Source organism: Grampus griseus, assembly GCF_964374135.1.
Source record: "Grampus griseus genome assembly, chromosome: 2".
NCBI classification, from domain to species: Eukaryota; Metazoa; Chordata; class Mammalia; order Artiodactyla; family Delphinidae; genus Grampus; species Grampus griseus.
The window spans coordinates 174,892,174-174,913,464 of NC_139018.1; the positions used below are offsets into that span (position 1 = coordinate 174,892,174).

At 50.0% G+C, this 21,291-nt stretch overlaps 1 protein-coding gene across 1 annotated transcript in view; it reads right to left on the minus strand.

The window, feature by feature from the left end:
• Nucleotides 1-14,945: 14,945 nt before the first annotated feature.
• Nucleotides 14,946-21,291, minus strand: part of JCAD (junctional cadherin 5 associated) — a 38,033-nt gene continuing 31,687 nt past the window's right edge. Inside the window, exon 4 of the mRNA XM_082648093.1 lies at nt 14,946-17,595. Coding sequence (XP_082504219.1) covers nt 17,561-17,595 — 35 coding nt within the window. The 3' untranslated portion in view covers nt 14,946-17,560. The remainder of the gene's footprint in view (nt 17,596-21,291) is intronic.

Here is a 21,291-nt window from a genome sequence, read left to right on the forward strand (position 1 = left end):
ACACGCAGATAGGCACACACACACTCACACACACAGACACTCACACACATTCCCACACACTCACACACACTCTCTCACACAGAGAGACACACACATATACACAGAGACAGACACACTCACACACAGACACACAAACACAGACACACACACATCCATGTTGGCTAATTATTTGTGTTTGCCAGAAAATTGAAACTCACCCTTTTAGGGAGTTAAAACAGCAACAGTTGAAATGATTTGTGTCACAATCAGTATATGTATTAATGCAGAAGACTGAAAAAGTAAATTGTGTGCGCATGTGTGTGTGTGTGCATGTGTATGTGTGCATGTGTGTGTGTGCATGTGTGCGTGTGTGTGCGCATGTGTGTGTGCATGTGTGTGTGCATGTGTGTGTGTGAGAGAGAGCAAATCCTCCCAAGAGCACCGAGGACCCTGATGACGTCATCCAGTGGCTATCGCGGTGCAGACGTGGGGTTCAGGGCCGAGCCCCTCGCGGCTGCCGCAACGCCGGGGGTACAGCGAGCAGCCCCCCGTGGATGCTGACATTGGGAGCAGCCCGGGCGTGTCCCGGCTTCTCAGTAACCCGGCCTGCGGACCCAGTTCACCAGAAGGGGATGGTAGGTGTCCAGCGCTTTGCTATAGATTTTGCTTCCAGGCGCGAGGCCTTCTTTGTTGCAGGCGGGAGAAAGTTCGATACATCACGTCCAAGAGGAGCCCCATGGTGATGAAAGATGGTCCAGCAGGTGAGGGGGCGGGAGGGAAGACTCGGCTTGTCTGCCTTCCCAGGGATGGAAAAGCGCACCTTAGAAATCAGTAGACGGTGGGGGTTGGTCTGTTCATCTAGAAAATTACCTGTTCATCACATGTTCATTACAGCCACTTGTGGTTGGTAATAAACTCAGGAGAGAAACATCCAGGAAGGCTTAGGAAAGTTACCCTGTCACCTTAGAGGCAAGTTACATGTACAATAGCGAATAGAAGAGAGGAGCTTGCTTTGTACGAGACACTGGGGAAAAGATTCCACAGATGGGCCACAGAAGACACCCCACCATTAAAACCAGAATGTTAAATCTACAGGCACAGTGGAGTATGAAAAAAGAGGAATTTTAGGATAGAAATTCTCGAACTGATCAAATAGTCTGTTTGTAATATCAATTTCTCACATGACAGTATTTTGACTTTTTTATTGTGGCAAAATATATAGAAAATTTGCCTTTTTTTTTCATAAACACACTTGTCTGAGTACTTTTTTTTTTTTTTTGGCTGCGTTGGGTCTTCGTTGCTGCACACGGGCTCTCTCTAGTTGCGGCGAGCAGGGGCTACTCTTCATTACGGTGCATGGACTTCTCATTACGGTGGCTTCTCTTGTTGCGGAGCATGGGCTCTAGGCGTGCGGGCTTCAGTAGTTGTGGCACATGGGCTCAGTAGCTGTGACTTGCGGGCTCTAGAGCGCAGGCTCAGTAGTTGTGGCGCACGGGCTTAGTTGCTCCGCGCCATGTGCGATCTTCCCGGGCCAGGGCTCGAACCCGTCTCCCCTGCATTGGCAGGCGGATTCTTAACCCCTGTGCCACCAGGGAAGTCCCTAAATGTCACCATTTTAACCATTCTAAGCGTATAGTTCTGTGGCATTAAGTACATTCACATTATTGTGCAAATATCACCACCATCCGTCTTCAGAACTTTTTCACCTTCTCCAACTGCAATCTGTACCCACTCAATACGAACTCTCCCCCAGCCCCTGGCAACCACCATTCTACTTTGTGTCTATGAATTTGACAAGAATTTGACTAGTCTAGGTACTTCATATGAGAGGAATCGTACAGTATTTATCTTTGTGACTGACTTATTTCAGTTAGCATAATGTCTTCAAGTGCATCCAGGTTGCAGTGTGTGTCGGAATTCCTTCCTTCTTCAGGCTGGGAAATATTCTGTTGTACGCCTCTACCACATTTTGGGTATGCATGCATCTACCGACGGACAGTACTTTGACTTTCAGTCTCCTACATGCTAACTACGTGGAAAGGTGGAAAATAAATGAGGCGTCTGTAATGCACTTCGCATAGCTGGAAGGGAGTCATTACCCCAGGCGGTGAGTCAGTGGGCAAGCTCATCCCAGATGTCACTGCTCACGGCTGGCTTGAGAAGCGATGGAAAGAATGTGACCTAAATGTCCATTCGTAGAAAAACAGATATGATCAGGGTAATGTGAGTGGTGATGTCAGCTTTTCTGTCAAGAAGCTCCCAGCAACAGCGTCTCGAAACACCAGAAATAATGGCACCGTGGTATGCACTTATCTGACAAAGGTTTACATGCATACACTGAGCCTGCGTCCACTAATAGTGATGACGGTGATATTTAGTGTCGGGGTTGATGATTCTATTTTCAAATTAGTACTGTGTTTATTTCAGAAGAGCTACTGTCTTTCTCAGTGGTGTATCAACGCTTTTAGGATGGAAATGTTCAAAGTGCTAAATCATTGGGGAAGGAAACAGTGCAGTTTTGGTTTCTCCTTTGTTCCAAAGTCTGCCTTATTAGGGTCCTAGTAAGAGTTAAATTTCTGTTCAACTAAAAGGGAAGTCAGGAAACGGGGGCTACCAACAGGCTGACCCTCAGTGGGCAATGGCTTGAATGTGTCAATCAATAAACAAGAAGCATCACTGTCTATCGGCCTGCGATCCTGTCTCTGAAACGTCCCCATTGCCTCTTTTGATAAGAAACAGGCTGCTCCCAGACCTCGCCACCCTTGGTCCCTCACACACCAGCTTCCCTCCCCGTTGGCCCCCATTGCAGACTGAATAGGATGCAGGTGTCGTTATCCAGGGTCTGCTTACTCAGCAGAATGGAAGGGGAAAAGAAAAGTTCACTCCACATGTGCGAGGAAGCAAATGGCTCTCCAGGGGGGAGAGAAAACCCCGGCCAGCAATTGTGTAGGAAGAGCTGTGTGCTGGGGGAATATTTCATTCATATGAGCTAGTGAGGCAGCAAAGGGTGATTAACATATTATTCACCTCAAATCAGGAACCTAAGGGAACCAAGAGAGGTGGATCCCTTTCCACCCCTCATGGGATCCCCCAAAGAACAGGTCCTGTCGTTTTCCTTTGCGCCTCTATGTTTATTAATAAAGAACTGGACCAATGTAGACCTTTCAGGTGTCTTACTCACCACATCTGGGCTGAGCAGGTGAAACGATGCAGGGTTATCCCCCACCTGGGACAGTTTCAAGCACAAACTCATGGGAGCCTACACCCCTCACAGACTGACGCCATGCAGATCCTGATGCAATGCAGTGGGAATGGCACACATCACCAATGCGGTGTCCTAGTCCCTAGAAGCAAGGGTTGGAAGAATTCCTTTAGAAAAGCCCATAGTGGAAGAATGCCAAATGTCCTGCTTCACTTTGGGGGACTTGAAATTCCCACCCGGCTATGAGTGAAGACATCCCATGCTCTGTGCTTTCCTGTACACTGTTCCTTCCTGTAGAAAGCTCTTTCCTCACTTCTCCCCCTAGAGATCACTTGCTCACTGTTCAAACTGCATCCCAAACTCTCTGCTCCTCTGGGAAGTCTCCGTGGGCCTCGCCAAGCATTGAATTGTGTTATCTCCCCGATTCCACATCCATTTATTTATAGATACCTCTACTCTGCTGCTTAGAATCTGCTCACTGCACTGAAATTCTCTCTGCCCCTCTCTCCGTCTCTGCCTCTTTCTCAGAAGACTCTGAGTACCTCTGGCCTGGGGACTAACTGCGTGTTTGGCAGAAGGTAGCTGTTGAATGAATGAACAGTAACTCACCGTGCACCTCCAGAAGGCCACGTGGAACTGCAGAGCTGGGACACAGAAAGGAACAAAGCATTGATCCACCAGCTTATCGGTTCAGTTGGCTGCCACCTGGCACAGAGCAGAGGCCTGAAAAAATGGGATCTAATCAGAAGGGAGGGACTTTAGGCCTCCCAGTGCCTGGGCCCTACTGCTTTCTCCACCTGCCATGCTCGGAGGAGCCCGCCTGCAGTGGGGTAAGGACACGCAGTCACCGGTTTACAGGTGTTTCCAACATGAACGTCTGCACCACATGTTTTGGGATCTCCGGGAAGCTCGGCCATCAGACGTCATGCCGCGTTCTGTTCTCGTCTGTCCCCGCCGTGGAGAACCAGCCCTCCCCCAGCCCCTCTCAATCCGTCGCTGCCACCTTCCCCGCGCAAATGCGCCCCTCAGCCTGGAAGCAAGCGGTTCAGCACAGAGCCGGGAACACCTGAACTACGACAGACTTGAGCTAGAATTTCCTACCTGAGATTCTGGTGGCCCCGCAGAGGACCGCTATTCGGGAATAATTCTGTGCTGGGCAAAGACCAGGGGGTCCCCGATTTGTAAACGGGGACTCTTTCCTCAACCCCTTGAGGATGTTTGGACCCAGCAACTGCTGCTCCGGGGATGGGGAGGAGAGGATCGCTGAGGACCACTGTCAGCTGCGGAGCGTTAAACGGTCGCACGTGTCGCACACGCACATCATCACGTCCACACACGCACACGCAGTGCGCGCCCGAGGAACGCGCTCACGTCACACGGGCGCACGGCGCACCGCGCACACCCAAGGGCTTCCGAGACCTGGCTGGGCTCTTCCTACAACTGGCCAGCAGGGGGCAGCATTGCGAAGGCTGGAGGTCAAGGACTTCGCGTCAGAGGCGGCGAGGATTAATTAACCGGACAGCCTGCGTCCAGCGCGTATGTGCCAGGCCCTGAGCTGGGTGCTTCGCAGCCCGCGATGAAGAAAACGGGAACACCTCACCTTCCTGCCAAATCTCTTTAGAGTGGGCTTCATCCAGAGCCAGCCATGTGGCGCCTGGCTGAGGCAGGAAGGGTAGGGGAGTTGCTGCCTTAGATGCAGACGCTGGGTTTGTGATGCTGGGTGAGCACGTCATCCCTGCCCCTTTCCTGGAACACGTTGTGGCCGACAGAAAAGCATCGCCCAGTAGAACCGTAATGTGAGCCACATAGGCAAGCCGCATTGGTGACTTTCAGAAAGGAGAAGAAGTAGGTGCCACTAACTTAGTACTGTTCTATTTGACCCAATATACTCAAGTAGTATTTCCATGTGTAATATACAAATACCGAGCTATTTTGCATTTGTTTTTTGAAGCCTTCAAAGCCGGGGCGTAGCTTACGCGTTGACAGTGTACGTCCCCGCGAGGACAGCACACCACAGGGGCTCCTCCGTGTGGAGCAGGCCTGGCGGCCGTGGGAACCGCTGGGCACTCGCCCAAAGCCCCCGAGCTGGGAGGAGGGACGAGAAGCTGCTCTGTGCCCAATCCCCACAGTACGAAGCTGGTGTCGTTCAAGACTTGTCACCAAAGGACCACATGCCAGCCAAGCGCATTTCTTTTCCTCCTTCCAGTGTGCCCCCTATACCCTCCTCTGCACACACGCACAGGTACACACACACACAAATACACACAGGCACACACAGACAAACACACACAAATACACACAGACACACACAAACACACACAGACACACACACAAATACACACACACACAAACACACGCAGACACACACACACACACACAGACACACACACAGATACACACACACACACACACACACACACACACAAAATGTTTGGAACCTGCAGTCCGAGTTTCCTCAGAGGTCTCTTTTATTAAAAAATATACAACAGAGGGACAGAAGGGTGGCCACTGTGCAGAACAGGATGGAGGTTCCATTAAAAACTAAAAATAGAACTACCATATGACCCCGCAATCCCACCCCCGGTCGTATAGCCAGAAAAGATGAAAACTCTAATTTGAAAAGATACCTGCACCCCAACGCTCATAACAGCACTATTTACAGTGGCCAAGACATGGAAGCAACCTAAAAGTCCATTGAGAGAGGAATGGATAAAGAAGATGTGTCACATATATACCACGGAATACGGCTCAGCCATAAAAAAGAATGAAATAACGCCATCTGCAGCGACATGGATGGACCTAGAGATGATCATACTAAGTGAAGTGAGTCAGACAGATAAAGACAAATATTATATGAAATCACTTATATGTGGAATCTAAAAAATAGTACAAATGAACTTATTTACAAAACAGAAACAGACTCACAGACATAGAAAAGAAACTTTTGGTTACCAAAAGGGAAGGGAGGAAGGATAAATTAAGACTATGGGATTAACAGATACTCACTACTATATGTAAAATAAACAACAAGGATTTACTGGATAGCACAGGGAACTATATTCAATATCCTGTAATAACCTGGGCAACAAACAGTAACTTGAAAAGATATCTGCACCCATGTTCATTGCAACGTTATTTACAATAGCCAAGATATGGAAACAACCTAAGGGCCCATAGATGGATGAATGGAGGAAGAGACTGTAATAAATAAATAAATATATATATATATGGAGAGAGGTTTGGAGGAAATTCGATTTTTAATTAGGTAATTAAACTTTCCAGATGTCTCCTCTGATGTGTGCTAGCTGGCTTTGGAAGTATCTCTAAACTTCCTGAACCTCTGTTGCTTCACCTGTAAAACAGGAGTAAAAGTATCTGCGTACCTGGCTCGCAGGAGTGTGGTGAACAAGGGTTTCGGCTTTGGCTGAAGAGGGTTCAGGACTGTGAAGGCTCTGAGGTCGTCGCCCGCCCTGTAAGCGAGGCTGGCCTGGTGTCACAGGTGGCGGCAGAACACAGAAGCATCCTGGGCCGGGAGGAAGGGCTGCGCAGCTGTCAGCAATGGTACTTAGCCGGGTGCCGGCGTTTTCTTGACCCGGATCCAGATCCCTAACCGCCAATAGGCACAGGGCGGAGTGAAGAGGGCCAGGTGACACCTGCCGCGGGACAGGAGCCCTGCGCTTAGGAGACGCATGTGGTCGGAGGGGCGCTCAGCCTGAGCTTGGGCCCCGAGGCACACGGTCTTCATCCCGCTGAGCCGTCAACAAACCTGCACTTTGCCCGGGTGACAGACACTGTCTCTGTCTTTCCAGACTGTTCGTTCTGTGAACATCCTTGGAAAGCTGGTCGAGAGAAAAAGCTAGAACAAGAGCCGTCAGCAGAAGGGCAGGGGGCCCGCAGAGAGCTGTCCCCCGATACAAGCGCCACGTGCAGTGTGGGTACTGGGCGTCCGTCTGGTGCTCTTGCTGCGCGGATGCTGACAGCGCCCCTGTGAGGGGCGGGGCCGAGACGACCCCACTGTGTTGCTTACGAGGATGCGGAGCTGTGGCAGGAAGAGGTGAAGCAGGTGCCCCAGGCCACCTGGCTACCCGGTGAGTCGCCGAGTCTAACCCTGAGAAATCTGGCCTCCGGGGCCCCCGGCAGGATGATCTCTGATGTCACTCGAGCCCCATTCATCCCCACGACAACCTACAAATTACAGCGCTGGAAGCACTCAGCAGTCACTGCCCTTAGAAGCTTCGGAAGCGTCCGAGACTGAGCACCTATGAAAACAGGTGAGAGGTGTGCTGAATACCTGGGCTGCGTCCCGGCCATCGTGCTTGCAGGGGTGGCAGAGGGCTACAAGGGCGCTCGGGACACCCAGAAGCAATCCGGACCTGGAGCTGCCCGGGCGATGGGGCTGAGCCCGGCGGCGGGACGGGGTGTGTGTGTGGGGGGGGGGGCTGGCGGTCAGCCAGCCGCACTCATGCCTGCACGGCCGGAGCTGCTTTGTCCCCCAAGGATCCGTACCCGAGGGGCAGTTGCTATGCAGTGAAGGTGGCCAGGCTCGAGAGGTCGAGGGGTCTGGCCTGAGGTCTGTCTTCGTGCTTCAACAGGTGTCGGCAAGGGGCTCTCACCCGGGAAGCGGGGAGCGGGGTGCCTGCAGGAGCCCCAGTTCCTGCCCCGTCTCCTCCGGGGCTCGTGCTCGGCCTGGCCTCTTCTCCAGGCCGCAGCGTGACTGCTGATGAACTTAGATTGAATAGGGCTTTGCGAAGCTCTCCGCGCGCGTTATTTTATCTGATCCTCGTGAAACCCTCTCTATGACAGCAAGCTAGAGTCACACAGTAAGTGACAAGACGCCTATCCGTCCAAGGCCCCAGTGGCTCTAAGGCCCGTATATGCTTTTCACAAAAGGTTTCTGGTTATCTGCATATTTTCACAAATCAAGTCCGGGTCCAGCAGCAGAATCCCTTAAGAGCCTTTCTTTCGTGCCGGCCCATTGCAGCAAAGTGCCTCAACCCAGATCTTAGATGAGTAGGTCTGGGGGTTCTGTTGGCGGGAAAAGCTGCCGGCCCTCCCCGCAGCCCCGAGGGATCAGATGCTCTGGACCAGCTCGCTTCTCGGCACGAGCCGACGCTGCCCTCTGGTGTCTGAACACCGGTCGGACACCTCCTCTAAGGATGCTCTGGACGGCGGCCCCCGTCGTCCCTGGAACCACAGAAGAGAGCCCACACCTCTGAGCCCTGAGCAGTGGGCCACTTCCCAGCGTCTGGCCACACAGACAGCCAGACGCTTCCTGCAAATCCCAAGCGCGCCTGGCCTGAGCGGGGCTGCCAGCGCTGTCCAGCAGGCTCTGCTCCACAGGAGGGCTTTTTTCTCTGGTGGGGATTCGGGGACACCCTTTGCCACAGTCGGTCATCCCTGAAGGCGTTTATCCCAGTGGCCAAGGGCCAGTGTTGATGCTTGGCTGGAATGCCAACTCGGATTCCATGACCCTCAAATGTTCTGCATCTCCTAGTCTCTCCCAAGTGACCATCCCTTTAGAAACCAAGGATATTTCCAAAGACATGGATCTGAGCACTAAGAAACACAGCAGCTCCTTGTGTGAGGCCTTTGGAGAATACCCCAAAAGCACAGATGCCTCTACTGATTTTTAGCCTTTGAAGAAGGTCAGAGGAAGGCTCCGAGGTCAACTTGACCCTCAGGTATAAACGGGGCGGGTGAGAGGTGAGATATCCCAAGGCAACCAGCCCAGGTCAATCTAGCACTGATGGTTGCCAGGCAGGCATAGGGTCAAAGGGCAGAGAGCCAAACTCTTGAGCACACCCCCTCTCCGGGTGATTCTTCGTATCCCTGAAGGCCCTGACCTCAGGCATTTGCAAGTTATAAAAATTCCTGGATGCCTTGAGAGCGCAGGGTTCTCCCTGTAAATGCAAGCAGCATATAATGAATGATGGAATTTGCCCGCGTCCCAGTCAGCAGCTTTGTCACTGTCACGCTGTGTTAACAAGAAACCGAGAACATTTCAAGAACGTGCACAGTAAGCATTGGGTTCTCACTCACACTACCGTGGGTCAGCTGAGCCGACCCGATTTCAAGCTACAGGTCTTTGGATCGACTGGGGTAAGAATGCCATTCATGTTTCCAGAATGAGGGGCTGCTGGGGTGTGTTTTCATGGCAATGGGTGTCATGCAAACATCACACCCTGTGGACCCCAATGCGCCTTTGAACTAATTGGTGGGTGGAACACACAGAGCTGTGGGGAGGCCCATGCTGGGCTGGCTCCCCAGTCAATGATGTACTGAGACCCACCAGCTTCAAACTGGAGGATTTATGTGCAGCTGCAGAAAAATGGCCAAATGCCACTTTTCATAAATATCACTCAAGAACAGACAAAACTGTGTAACCAGCTCGCAGAGGCTGAGGAGCGGCCCAGTTTCCTAGGACTGGGAGTCTCCGCCCAGGCAGGCGCTCGCTGTTGTCACTGTGGGGTTGCCTGTGGAGATAGCCGCTCCGTGGGAATCGTGGTTCTGATCTCAGAGCTCACTCGAAGCAGGTGGCCCAGCGGAGATTCTTCGATAAGCCATGAGCAAGGCATATTGAAGAAACCTGCCCCAGACAACCACCTGTTATTTTCATAAGAAGATGTTTTCTCTCTATTGCATGTGATGGCAGGATCTAGGCAATGATTCTGTGACTTGAAACGTCTCTGGATAAAGAAAAAAATGAACCCCTTCCCAGACACCATCCATCGGACGTACCCAAACTTAATAAAGATGATCTATTGTAAATGAAATAAATTCTGCAAACTTTAGCTTATTATCCTTCATAGTACAATCTTATGTATGTGGATTGTATCTGAACCAGATATGATATGGGCATGATTATAACTTTGACAGGGGACCTGAGAGTAACAGACACTTATACTAAAGAGAGTCATTTTAAAATATTGGTATAACCTGTGTGGCACAATATTGGTGTGACTCAAACACAGAGTTCTGTCCAAGTTCATCCCTGTAGGGCTTCCCAAAGCAAAGCAACTCTCCTGACAGCTTGTATACAAAAAAGGCAGACCCTATGGTAAAATTACAAAACTCTCAAAATGAATCCTCCCAGGACCCATCTTACATTTCTTATTCTTTCTCCAATAGCCATCATAAATTCCCCTTTTGCTTTCACTTGTAACAGAACCCTGATTATATTCAGATTCATAATGGTGTCCAACTTAAAGGATTACATTTCCCAGCCTCCCTTGCAGCTAGTTTGACCATGTGACTAAGTTCCAGCAAATGGAATAAAAGTAGAAGAGTGTAGGACGTCCTGGAAGTCTCTTTAAAGGAGGCTAACCTACCTGGGAGGAGAAGTCTTCCTCCTGTCAGCTACCTGGAAAGTGTCTGAGATGGCTGGCACTCTGGCAGCTGTCTTGGACCATGAGTTTACCTCGAGGATGGAAGCCACCATGTGAGGATGCTGGAACAGAAAGACGTAAGGAGCCTGGCTCCCCATTTGCCATGGAGCTGAGACGCTAGCCCTGGACTGCCTGCCTCTGAACTCCGTGGAAGTGTGAGAGACATAAGCTTTTATCTCATTTAAGCTACGTTGTTTCCAATTTTCTGACATAAGCAGCTGAGCCTGATTAACAGATGCATTTAGTGTGGTAAGATGTTACCTTTGAATTTCCTGACTCACTGGAGGATCATTCTCTCGTCCTCCTGGGATGAAGCAAGCTAAGATGAACAGCATGCACTTTGGGGTAAAGAAGTAGGTTTAAACCCCTCCCCTGCTGCGAGCTGCATCTGTAAGCAATTATTTGTCTTCTCTGTACCTGTTTGTCTTTTGTAAAGCATTGTACATTAAATTAATGCTATAACCTACCTGGCACACAGTAGGGACCCAGTGATGTTGGTTTCCTTGTTTCCTTCCATCCCATGTTGAGAATTTAATTTTAAAACTCAGAAGAAACTCCAGGTAAATGCACTTGGGTTTGTTTCTACACGAGCTGACCCTGCTGTGATAGCCTTTGAAACTCCAGTGGGGTGAGGCGAGGTAAAAACAACCACAGTTAATGCAGCAGGAAGCACAGGACAGAAGGAGGAACCACGAGAAGGAACAGCAAATAGAGCCTCTGCGTGATCTGGTACAAACCTCCTCTACGTCAAAGAAGAGCTGGGCTCTCCCACTGAATCCAGACGAAACACCTACTGGGCCCGGGAGGAATAACGCTCAGTTTTCCACGGAGCTGTTGTCCCCCAAATGCCGAGCGATGGGGTGACCGACAGCATTTCCAGCCTGTGAAATACAAGCTGAGCATCTGGGGGGAGGTTTATGCTCGGGGCAGAAGCGGAAAGGCCGACTTAGCTGGTGAGACACAACTTCTCCCAACCTGCGTGCATTGAAATCGTGAGAAAAGAAGGCTACTCAGACACTGCAGATTAACGCCTTGGACTGACTGCCAGGCTCATAAACATCCCGGTGCCCTGCTCTAACCTAAGAAAAATGTTTGGGAGAATTCAATGTTGTCAGTCTCTTGGCTGGCCCGTAACTATGGCAGTGGAGAGAGAAGCATGATAAGTTATTGGAAGAGGGAAGTGGACCACCCCGGTGAAGGGATAAGTCGTGGCCGGGCTCCCTACCCCAGCAGTGACCCGGTCCTCTGTCATGCACAGCCGTAATTTTCAAATTATTTTACTCCTGGACTGTTCTGACAGGGCAAAAGACCCTATGGACTCCCAATTTTGCCAAAAAGTAGTTATATCATGTTAGAGTTGGAAGGAACCAGCTAATTTAGTTCAGTCCCTTCTCTCCACTTGTGAAGTGTTTCCAAGTGGGTAGAGGAGGTGGCCTCAGTCACAGAGGGTTTATGCGGAGCCTGGCCCAGGACTGGGCCCCCGATTCCTGGCTTGCGTGTTTCCTCCCATAGCATTAATTTGGTCAAGGGACTCCTTTTTCAGTTATGTTCTAATGTGTGCCTTGAACTACCAGCTGGCTGGGAGTAGCTCTTATTTTAAAACCCGCATCTTAACATGATCTGAAGTTTCAGGCTACCGAGAGGGCACTGGAGCTCCTGAGCTTTGAGGCCCACACACGTGGAGCCAGGAAAGAATGAGGACAACGGTCTGCAAAGCTAATGGGAAAGAGGAAAAAAGAACCACATTTTCTTACAACTCAGAAACAGCAGCTTAGCAGTTTGCTGGGCTGCTAGAAACACACCGAGAGCCCGGTAGGGTAGCAAATTTGCATCTACCTCCAGACCCGCGCTACTGAAAACAAGGCAGTGAATCCCTGCAGGACCCAGGCCTGGATTTGAAAACCTTCTGCCGGCTTCCCACGGGTTGCAGGTCTTCGTGCGTTTCTGTGCACCGAACACCCATCACGGGTCAGGCAGGGGCTTTTATACACTTGATTATTATGTTCAAGGGGTAACAGAGGCAGACGGGGAAACAGAAGTCAGGGAAGGGGCGTGTGCAAGGCCACACGGTTAGTGGTAGAGTCGAAATACAAACTCAGTCCCCAGGTCGACTCCAGGCCTCTCCCCACCTTGCGGAAGATGCAGAGGCGCTGGAACACCCAGGAGGCGCTCGGTGGGGACCAGAGGTGCCCCAACTCCCTGGGCCCCATGTTCCTGCATCTCCGGCCCCATCTGAGCTGCCCCCCCTGCAGCCTGCTACCCTCCAGGGGCCAGCCTTTAAGGCTTAAGGGGCAGCTCTCACCCACAAGGCCAAAGACAACAGACGTAGGTATTTTCAAGCGAAGTCTTTATTTGGAATACGTGTCACCTAGCGGGTCAACCATCCCGAAATAGCCAGTATTTACATCGTGCGGAGAAACACAAGAAGAGCCCCTTGAAGGCAGTCAGCTGAGCTCTGCTGGGGCCACTCGTCTCCCCCGCTTCACCTCTCCCCAGTCAGGGTCTCGGGGGCAGCCTGATGGGGGCCACGACCGCGGCTGGGAATCGGCCGTGACCTGCTGCGTCTTTTCCTGGGACCCTCTCTCCCCGCCTTACTGTGTTAATACGTTATACCGGTGCCCAAAGAAATGATGGGATTACGGGGCGCCGCCTTCACCAAATCCCCTGCGTTTGTCTGTCCCGCTTTGTGACTTGAGGGCTTCGGCGTAGCTTCGCGCAGGCCGGGCGCCGGGCTGACTTGCATCGCGCGCAGGCGACGCTTCTCCCCGGGCTGCTCTGGCTTCCCTGCCGAACGCACCTGGACTTGGACTGGCCTTCTGTCTCCCTCGGTCCCCCCGACACTGGCCCTGCTGTGCGTGGGGTGAGGGGCCGGAGACGGGGTGTGGGCCACCCAGCGGCCTGGCTGCTCCCTGGAGTGGGCTCATCTCGAGCGGAGGGCTCCCTTCACCCCCCAGTCAAGGCCCTGGGACGAATCGCTCGACGACCTGGACTTGCCGGAGGTTCAAGTCCAGTCGCTGAGCAGAGGCCACAGAACAAGGACCTCCCTGCCCTGTGCAGTGCACACCGCCGTGATGGGGCCCTCAACAGCCACGGGCGGGGCTCTGCAGGCGCTCTGCCCCTTCCCTCGCCGCCCGCGGACCCGAGGCTCTCCCGGGGAGCTGTGAGCTGGGCCCCGTCCACCTTTTCCAGAGGCTGAATTAGAGTCTTCACCACTCCCCACACCCCTTTCTTCTTTTTAAAACAAAACATGCAGGCTGGGGGACCATTCTATCTTTCGTGTTATTTTATCATCTCCCCCGTCTTGGCTTGGCGGGTCCCCAAGTGGACCAACCCACGTTCCTGGCAAAGGACCTCCCACCAGGCAGACTCTTAAAGGTCACTTGGAATCTGTCTCTTAAATCTTGTCCTGAGAAGCAACTCTCCTCCCACACACAGATGTACAGAATCTGCAGTTCAAAACAAAATAAGAAGAAAATGCAAAAATCCCCCAGGCCTGCAATAGCTTCAGCTTAAGAAACACCTCCCACCCTTCACTCCATCCCTGGGGCACCGTCTCCTGCGCGCACACGGACCTGGGGGAACAAAGTCCCAGCAGTAAAGTAACTGCGTACAAGTCTCTAAGCCCAGATCTCCAGAGAGGGATTCTGCTGTGCTGGTCAGTTACTAGGAGATGCTGACCTGACACTGAATTGTGTATAATTTAGTCATTTTAAACAAAAGAATAGCCAAACCACACAAACAAGATCTTGGAGGGTCACGGATGAGATGGTGGGTTGATCTTATCTTCCATCAGCCCTTTCTGCTCAGAGCTGGGAAGGAGTCGTGTCAACAGAGGATCAGGTTCATCACTTTTCCCCAGAAGGCCTAAACCAAGGTGCTATCAGAGCAGGTCATTTCACTGCTGGAAAAAGCGGTCGGTGTCTAGTTTCAGAGTCATTTGAGTTCAAACACTCGGACTTCCATTAACGACAGACAGCCCTTCACCAACAGTCACGTGGAAAAAGAAAGATCTACTGAGAATTTCCACATGAATCAAACCTCAACCTACAACTCTCAGAAGGAAGCCAGGATCTCAGAGAGCACATACATTTTTAAGGGAGTTTTAAAAAAGGAACCCAAAGAGTTCACGTACAACGTGGAAAAGGATTCTGAAGATGCCATCAGGGGCTGTGCATCCTTAGGTGTTTCCTGTGGTCTGCAGAAACGGAAGGTTCAAAACAATACTAAAGATATTTGGTTTTCAATCATTCAGAAATTTTCTTCAAAGAAAGGTAATTACAGCTATATTAACATAGTCCCCTTCTTTTGCAAATCGAGAAATACAAATACATTTCAAATGTGATTCCTCATATAATTCTTTTAGTCCAAATAGCCAAAATGAGAACTTTTAATTTTATAAGCCACCAATTATTAAACACTAATAGTAAGTCATCTGAATGAGAAAAAGAATGACAAACACAAAATATGAAAACTTCTTTTCCAGCCACAAATGATAACGGAGGGTTGTGTGTGTATAAGAAACAGAAATAATAAAAGCATAATCAGCTGAACTCCAAAAGCCCTGGAAAAGCTCTTTTTGATTAGAGACTGTATTATTTACCTCAGAATACGCAAGTTTAAAAGCCACATTTTCAAAGTTACCATCCCCACACCTCCCCACCCCCGGAAGACTTATGTACAGTCTGGAATCCAGAAATTAAGGTTAGAAGTATAAATATTGATAATTTCCACCACATTTTCAGAACGCTTTTAGAGTGCTGTGATACAACAATTTAGAAGAAAGGAAGAGGGTCGCAGTTTGGTTGGTTTGTGATATACATAAGGTTCGGTAATTTCTTCCCTTTAGGGTCCTTCTCTTTCTCTCGAGGAATAAGCTGTAATTGGATTCTTTGGGTTAAAAGAAGTGTTAGATGGGACCAATAAAATGTAAGGGGACGTCGGAACCGTTAAGATGTATGTACATGGATGATACACGTACGTGTCTATATGCATACGTATATACACACATGCCCTCCTTCATCTGCACTTAACAGGAATGCACACCCACGAGGACCCCCAGGAGCCGCTCTCACTGAGTGCTACCAGATGACGCCCGTGGTTCACCAACTACAGCACAGTAAAGCGGCCTCTTCCCCACGACATCTTTCCTGGGAAAAACAGTTCCAGCCATTCCTGGCAGAGGCCTGGCCCATCGTCCCCGTGTGTTGTGAGAAGCAGAGAATCCTCTAATTTCACAGGAACCAAAATCTGGAAAGGAGTAACTAGGAGTAACAGGTAAGAACCAAGGCTGCGGGGAAATGTGCTTGAAAAGACTTTTCAGAACTGCTTGGATTCTGTGTTGTTTATTACCATCCAAATACATGAAGTTCTGATGAAATAAAATCATAAGGTACAGATAAAAACAGGCCATGAAAGCCCAGAGTTGTTTTAGGGCCAAACTGCAGACCACCCAATAGTTCACATTTTAGGAATTTCAAATGCCTAAAAATAGATAAGGTGGTTTCTGAAAAAGAGAGAGACAGAGAGAAGGAAAGAAGAAAGAAAAAGAAAAAAAAAAGGAGAGGAAAAGGAGGGAGGGAGGAGACAAGAAACCATTCAGGAAATGTTAGCTCCCAAGAACGCCCGACTTAGAAAGAAGGGACAAACGCATAAAAAATGCATAAACTTTGCGCAGGTTAATGCAATAGTAAACAGGAGAATACATAGGCCTCGTAATACTTTTGTAATGGCATACATACAACGTCTCTAGCACTTTTGAAAACTATGCAGACACTGATTAAGGATGATTCTCGGTAAAAATACATATTTCTTTAAAGGGGCGGGGTGGGAGGAGGGGAGGGGTGGTCTCAGGGCGGATCCCCACGGACGTACAAAGCTGAAACTATGTTTTTTGGTAATTCTAGTGGCTGTGGCAGCAAAAATTTGTCTTAAGGATGTCGGCTGGTTTTAAGAGGGTTATTTTCAAATATAACCGTACAGCTCTCTTTGTAAAAAAATCTTTGTGAAAAGTTAATTTTATTAACCCTGAAAAATGCCTATATTGACATCTCTTTCTAAGATAAACTAAAAGTAGCAGAGTTGTGAACGGGTAAGGGCTATATGCTTTAAAGCAAATGTGAACCCTCTTTGGGTTCCTCTCACACAAAGGGATACAGAGTCTTAAATACAATAAACTTCCTTAAAAATCTGCCACCTAACAATTGTTTACATCATAGAAAAATAGCGTTTTTGTAAAAAGAAATATAGTTACTTTGTTAAAATGGTCTATTTTAAACCAGCAATTATTTTTCATATAAAGAATTTCTAAACATCCATACAGGAAATAAAAATAGATAATACTGAGTGCAAAGCAGACAACATCATGTTTGCAAACGATCAAAGCATCTCATTGCCAGATAAATAACACTATTGGTTCATTATGGTACAAGTCTGAATCTCTCGGCTTTATTCTCTGATGGCAAGTTACTTATACGTAAAGTGACTTCAGCAGAAGGCCAGACTGATGAGAAATGGATCATACATATGCGTTCACATTTCCCCAGAACTCAAAGTGCTGACACACTAGCAGTGGCCTGCATCCCAGACTCTGTGACACGAGCGGGGACCGCAGGCCACGGGGAAGCGAAGGGGGCTTTACGACATTCACGGTCCTTTTAAAAAATCATTCATTATATCATCCACATTTGAGTTTTCACATACAGCCAGATTAACACCAAATCCTTTACCAGCTTGGCTAAACCCATCATTAAGGAGGGTCTTTGTGACTCTTTTCTAAATACAGGTATTAACTCTTCGTGCCATAAAAACAGATGGTTTCAACCGACTACTGCTTTACTTCCACAGAGTGACTCTCTACGGCTGATGAGTTTCCTGGCGGCCGTGGGGACAGGATGTCACAGCGAGGGTCCCAGCTTCCTCCCAGGCGGCAGGGCTGAGGCCACCTCGGAGATCACTCTGTTAGCAGAGGACAGCCCCGCACTCCACTGGCGCGTCATCACACCCTCTCCACCCTGCTAGGGTCGTACGAATCTGCAAAAAAGAAAACGAAAGACAAGTAGCGGTATGTTCAGCTGGTCTGTTGTCTGTTTAAGCCTCAGACCAGAAATAAATATGTTTAGGGAACCAAGTCCACACGTGTAGAAACGTTCATTTTCAGACATCTCACCCATCTTATTGGTATTTTTTACTACGGAGTGAAAAGCTATCTAAACAGTCTAAAGGCTGTTTTAAAGGGACGTGTATGACCACTGCCTAATCGCAGATGGGAAAATGGGAGTTGCTTAGCATTTTGATGGCCCCTTCCTGTTGTTCACAGTGGAACATAATTAACTTTAAATGCAACTCTTGCAAAGCAGCAGTGGCACTCTCAGCTGGCGGTAAAGAGGATATTGTGTGCGCGTAAATCACAACTCTAAGGGAACCTTGCTGCAGAACGTGCGTCCTTGAGATCAGTGATGTCCCAGAAGGGCCTGAGGACCCCGAGACCCTGAGAGCTGGGCTGGCAATGACAGGGCTCCTGTCCCTGACCCGACAGCCGGCAGCAGGCCCTGGGAGTCTGGGCTGCCACGCTGATCCGTTCTACAGGCACACACACTGGGCCCAGGTGGCCTGGGTTTCCGAAACGGGACACCACACGAAAGAACAACAGTCCTAGACCGTCATTAGAGCTGTGGCTAGGCCCTCGGGGGCCACAGATCTCTGGGGCCCAGGCAAACCTGAGGCTTACGCGTGTGGCTCCCATGGTCGGAATTTCCTGCCACGGCAGCTCAAACGGTTCTTAAGTTCTCAAGAGAAAACACGTAGGAAACCTGGACGGGGGGTACAATTCAGCAGTTACTACAGCTGTTGCAGAGCCAGCTCTTCCCAAAGCCTCTGGACCACGTGCATCCTGGAGGCCGCGCGGAGCCCCGCCCCTCTGGCAGCAAAATGTTTGGCCGCCTCCTCCGGACACCTTCTCGATGCCCCATGAGGTGTTTACGACAAGACACCGCAACCGCGACGACTAAGGCAGCGTCTGTTGCGCTCGAGCCGCACGCCACAAGCCAGACGGGACAGGCTCTTCTCGTGGCAAGGAGTCTGCTCCTCTGTAAACATCTGCCGCACCGAGTGCCCCTCTGGCTGGAAGCCGAGTTCCCGCGAGCCAGCCGCCTTCCGAGGGTCCACACTTCACACCCACCGTGGCAGCATGGGTAGCAGCTGAGCCTACATCTCTGTGCTCAATCGGCCTCATCTTAGGTGGATCCGGAGGGACGCCCCGTGAGCAAAGACGCCCTTTTCGCCACTGAGGATGAGGCGGGCGGGCTCACTGCCGACAGCAGAGAGGCCTGGAGAGGCTGTGTGTCTATTAAGCCTCCAGTGACAGAGACCCCGGGCCCGGAGCAGCCCACCCGAGGGCAGGTGCACGGAGATGCCTCCACGGAACGAGCCTGCTCTCTGACCTCCACTGCGGAAGCTGAGGGCCCGGAGACAGGGGGCCACGGAGAGAATTCTGTAGAATAAGGGGCTCCCTCTTCAGATCATGGGGGGGTCGAGGTCCAGTAAAAATATAACGTGAGCCACAGCGTGTTATTTTAAAGTTTCCAGTAGCCGTGTTAAAGCAAACAAAAGGAAATAGGTGAAATTAATTGCAATGATGTATTTTATTTCACCAGATAAATCCAAAAGGTTATCATTTCAATAGGTGATCAAGATTAAATTATTGAGAAGTTCTAGATTTTGGGGGTGAATGTCTGTGAACTCTGGCGTGTGTTTTACACTTGCAGTGCACCTCAATGTGGACAGGCCACACTGCAAGTGCCCAGGAGCCGTGTGTGACCAGGGGCTACCACACCGGCTGGCAGAGGTCCAGAGAACAGACAAGTCATCACCCTCGGTATCTGGAATCCTGGTTCCCATGGGCACCATTTCAGGTGAAGACAAATCACTAAGGCCCGCCCTCGTGGGTATTTCGAGTATGAACACCCTCAAAAGCTACTGCCCTTGAGGACGTGCTGACGCCCAGCCTTCTAACGGCATTATCTGGCATCATTAAACTGCCCCAGGTTCCCCACCGCGGGCCCAGGCAGACAGGCTCCCCCCACTCTTCTCCTGAACGTCTATTAGGAGAGCAGCCAGCTGAGGCTGATGGGACCAGCAGGTTCGGACACTGATGTGCCAGGATTACACGTCTCACCTGGAACAGAATCCGTTCGGCAGAGATGAAGTCTAGGACCTGAATTAGTTTTGAGCTCCTGACTTCTTAGCTAGAGCGCAAAAAACCACTAAAAAACGTTCACTGAAATGACCATCTTTAAGCTGAAGGCAAGTCTTTGATACAATGGGTGCACAACACAGATAATAAGGTTCTAGAAGGGTGTGTGTGTGTGTGTGTGTGCGTGTGGTTACAGATGTACACGGTATAATCTTGTTGGAAAATTCCAGAACAAAATCTGAACTTAAGTGGCCTGTGAGTTCAGGGGCAGTGAAGGGGGTCCGGCACGCTGGGGTGACAGAGGCAGGGGTTGGGCGGGGATGGAGATGATGACTCTCGTGCCTAAAATGATAAAATTCATCAAAAGGAAAGAGTCCAAAAGCTTGTGAGCAACAAGCTTTACTATGTCAATCAAAGACCTCTCAGAAGGACTGGCTTTGGATCCCGAGGCCAGGTGACCATCACCTGGAAGGCTGACGGGGTCACCTGAGCCACTGCACGTGTGTGAAATCGTGCCTGTGGGTCGTGCTATGCGGTCACTTCAGGAAGCTCGAGGTAGCTATGACCACGAGGAGCGCTCTGCCTTCCGATTTCTGGTCATCTTACTGTGTATCAATAACAAATGCACCAGATGGAGAGACAAGAAAGTAATCAAAATCTCGAACTGTCGGAAACTATGGTTAAAAAATATAATAATAAAGTCATGGGGGTGGGGTGGAGTTTGAATGGCTGGCTAAAATGAAAATCAACATTACCTAGGTGATTTCAGACACCCATCTGGCCCCATTCACGTGTCAAAAGGTCAGGCTACAAACTGAGGGGGTACTGAATTGAACTAGAAATTTTTTGTTACAACATATTCCCCAAAATACGTGGCCACGGACAGAGGCATAGCGATCTCTACAAACCGGTGTTTTCCTTATAACAGGATGTGTCTTACTTCAAAATCCTTATAATTCTCAGGAGCACTGACAAAATCATCGTGATTTGATAGATAAAGAAACGCCCTTTAGAAGCCTGTGATGATGTCCTTGTAACCAGCACTTAAAAGCCAAGGGGCCTGTTTTTGGTGGGGGGGAGGGTCTCATGCCACAGCCTGGCAAATCCCAATGGCTCACAAAATGGGCCACGGAGTACTTTCCACCGTGATGGCAAAGGCTCCGCATTCCAGGTATTCTCTTCCGCAGCAAAGACCAACTTTGTCAGCTCAGATGACCCAAGAGGGCCCTGACAAACGAGTTCTTTCGATCATGGATGCTCAGTGAGGGTGGGAGCAATGTTGGCTCGTAAGAACCACTCTGCATTTGTGGGAAAACCGAAAAAGTGCCAAGGAGATTTTTTTGTTTAACCAAAATTTCGGGACTCTTCCAGCTGAAACCAGTGATCTTCTCCGTCTCCTTTTAAACCCTTGGATTTCAAAACAGGAAGCAGAGCAGCGAGGGTTGGGGGTCACCAGGTCGGCGCAGCTAGTCAGATGGGAGGGCCTGGCTGACGAGGCTGGGCTGGGGTCGGGGTCCGGGGACAGCGCCGGAACA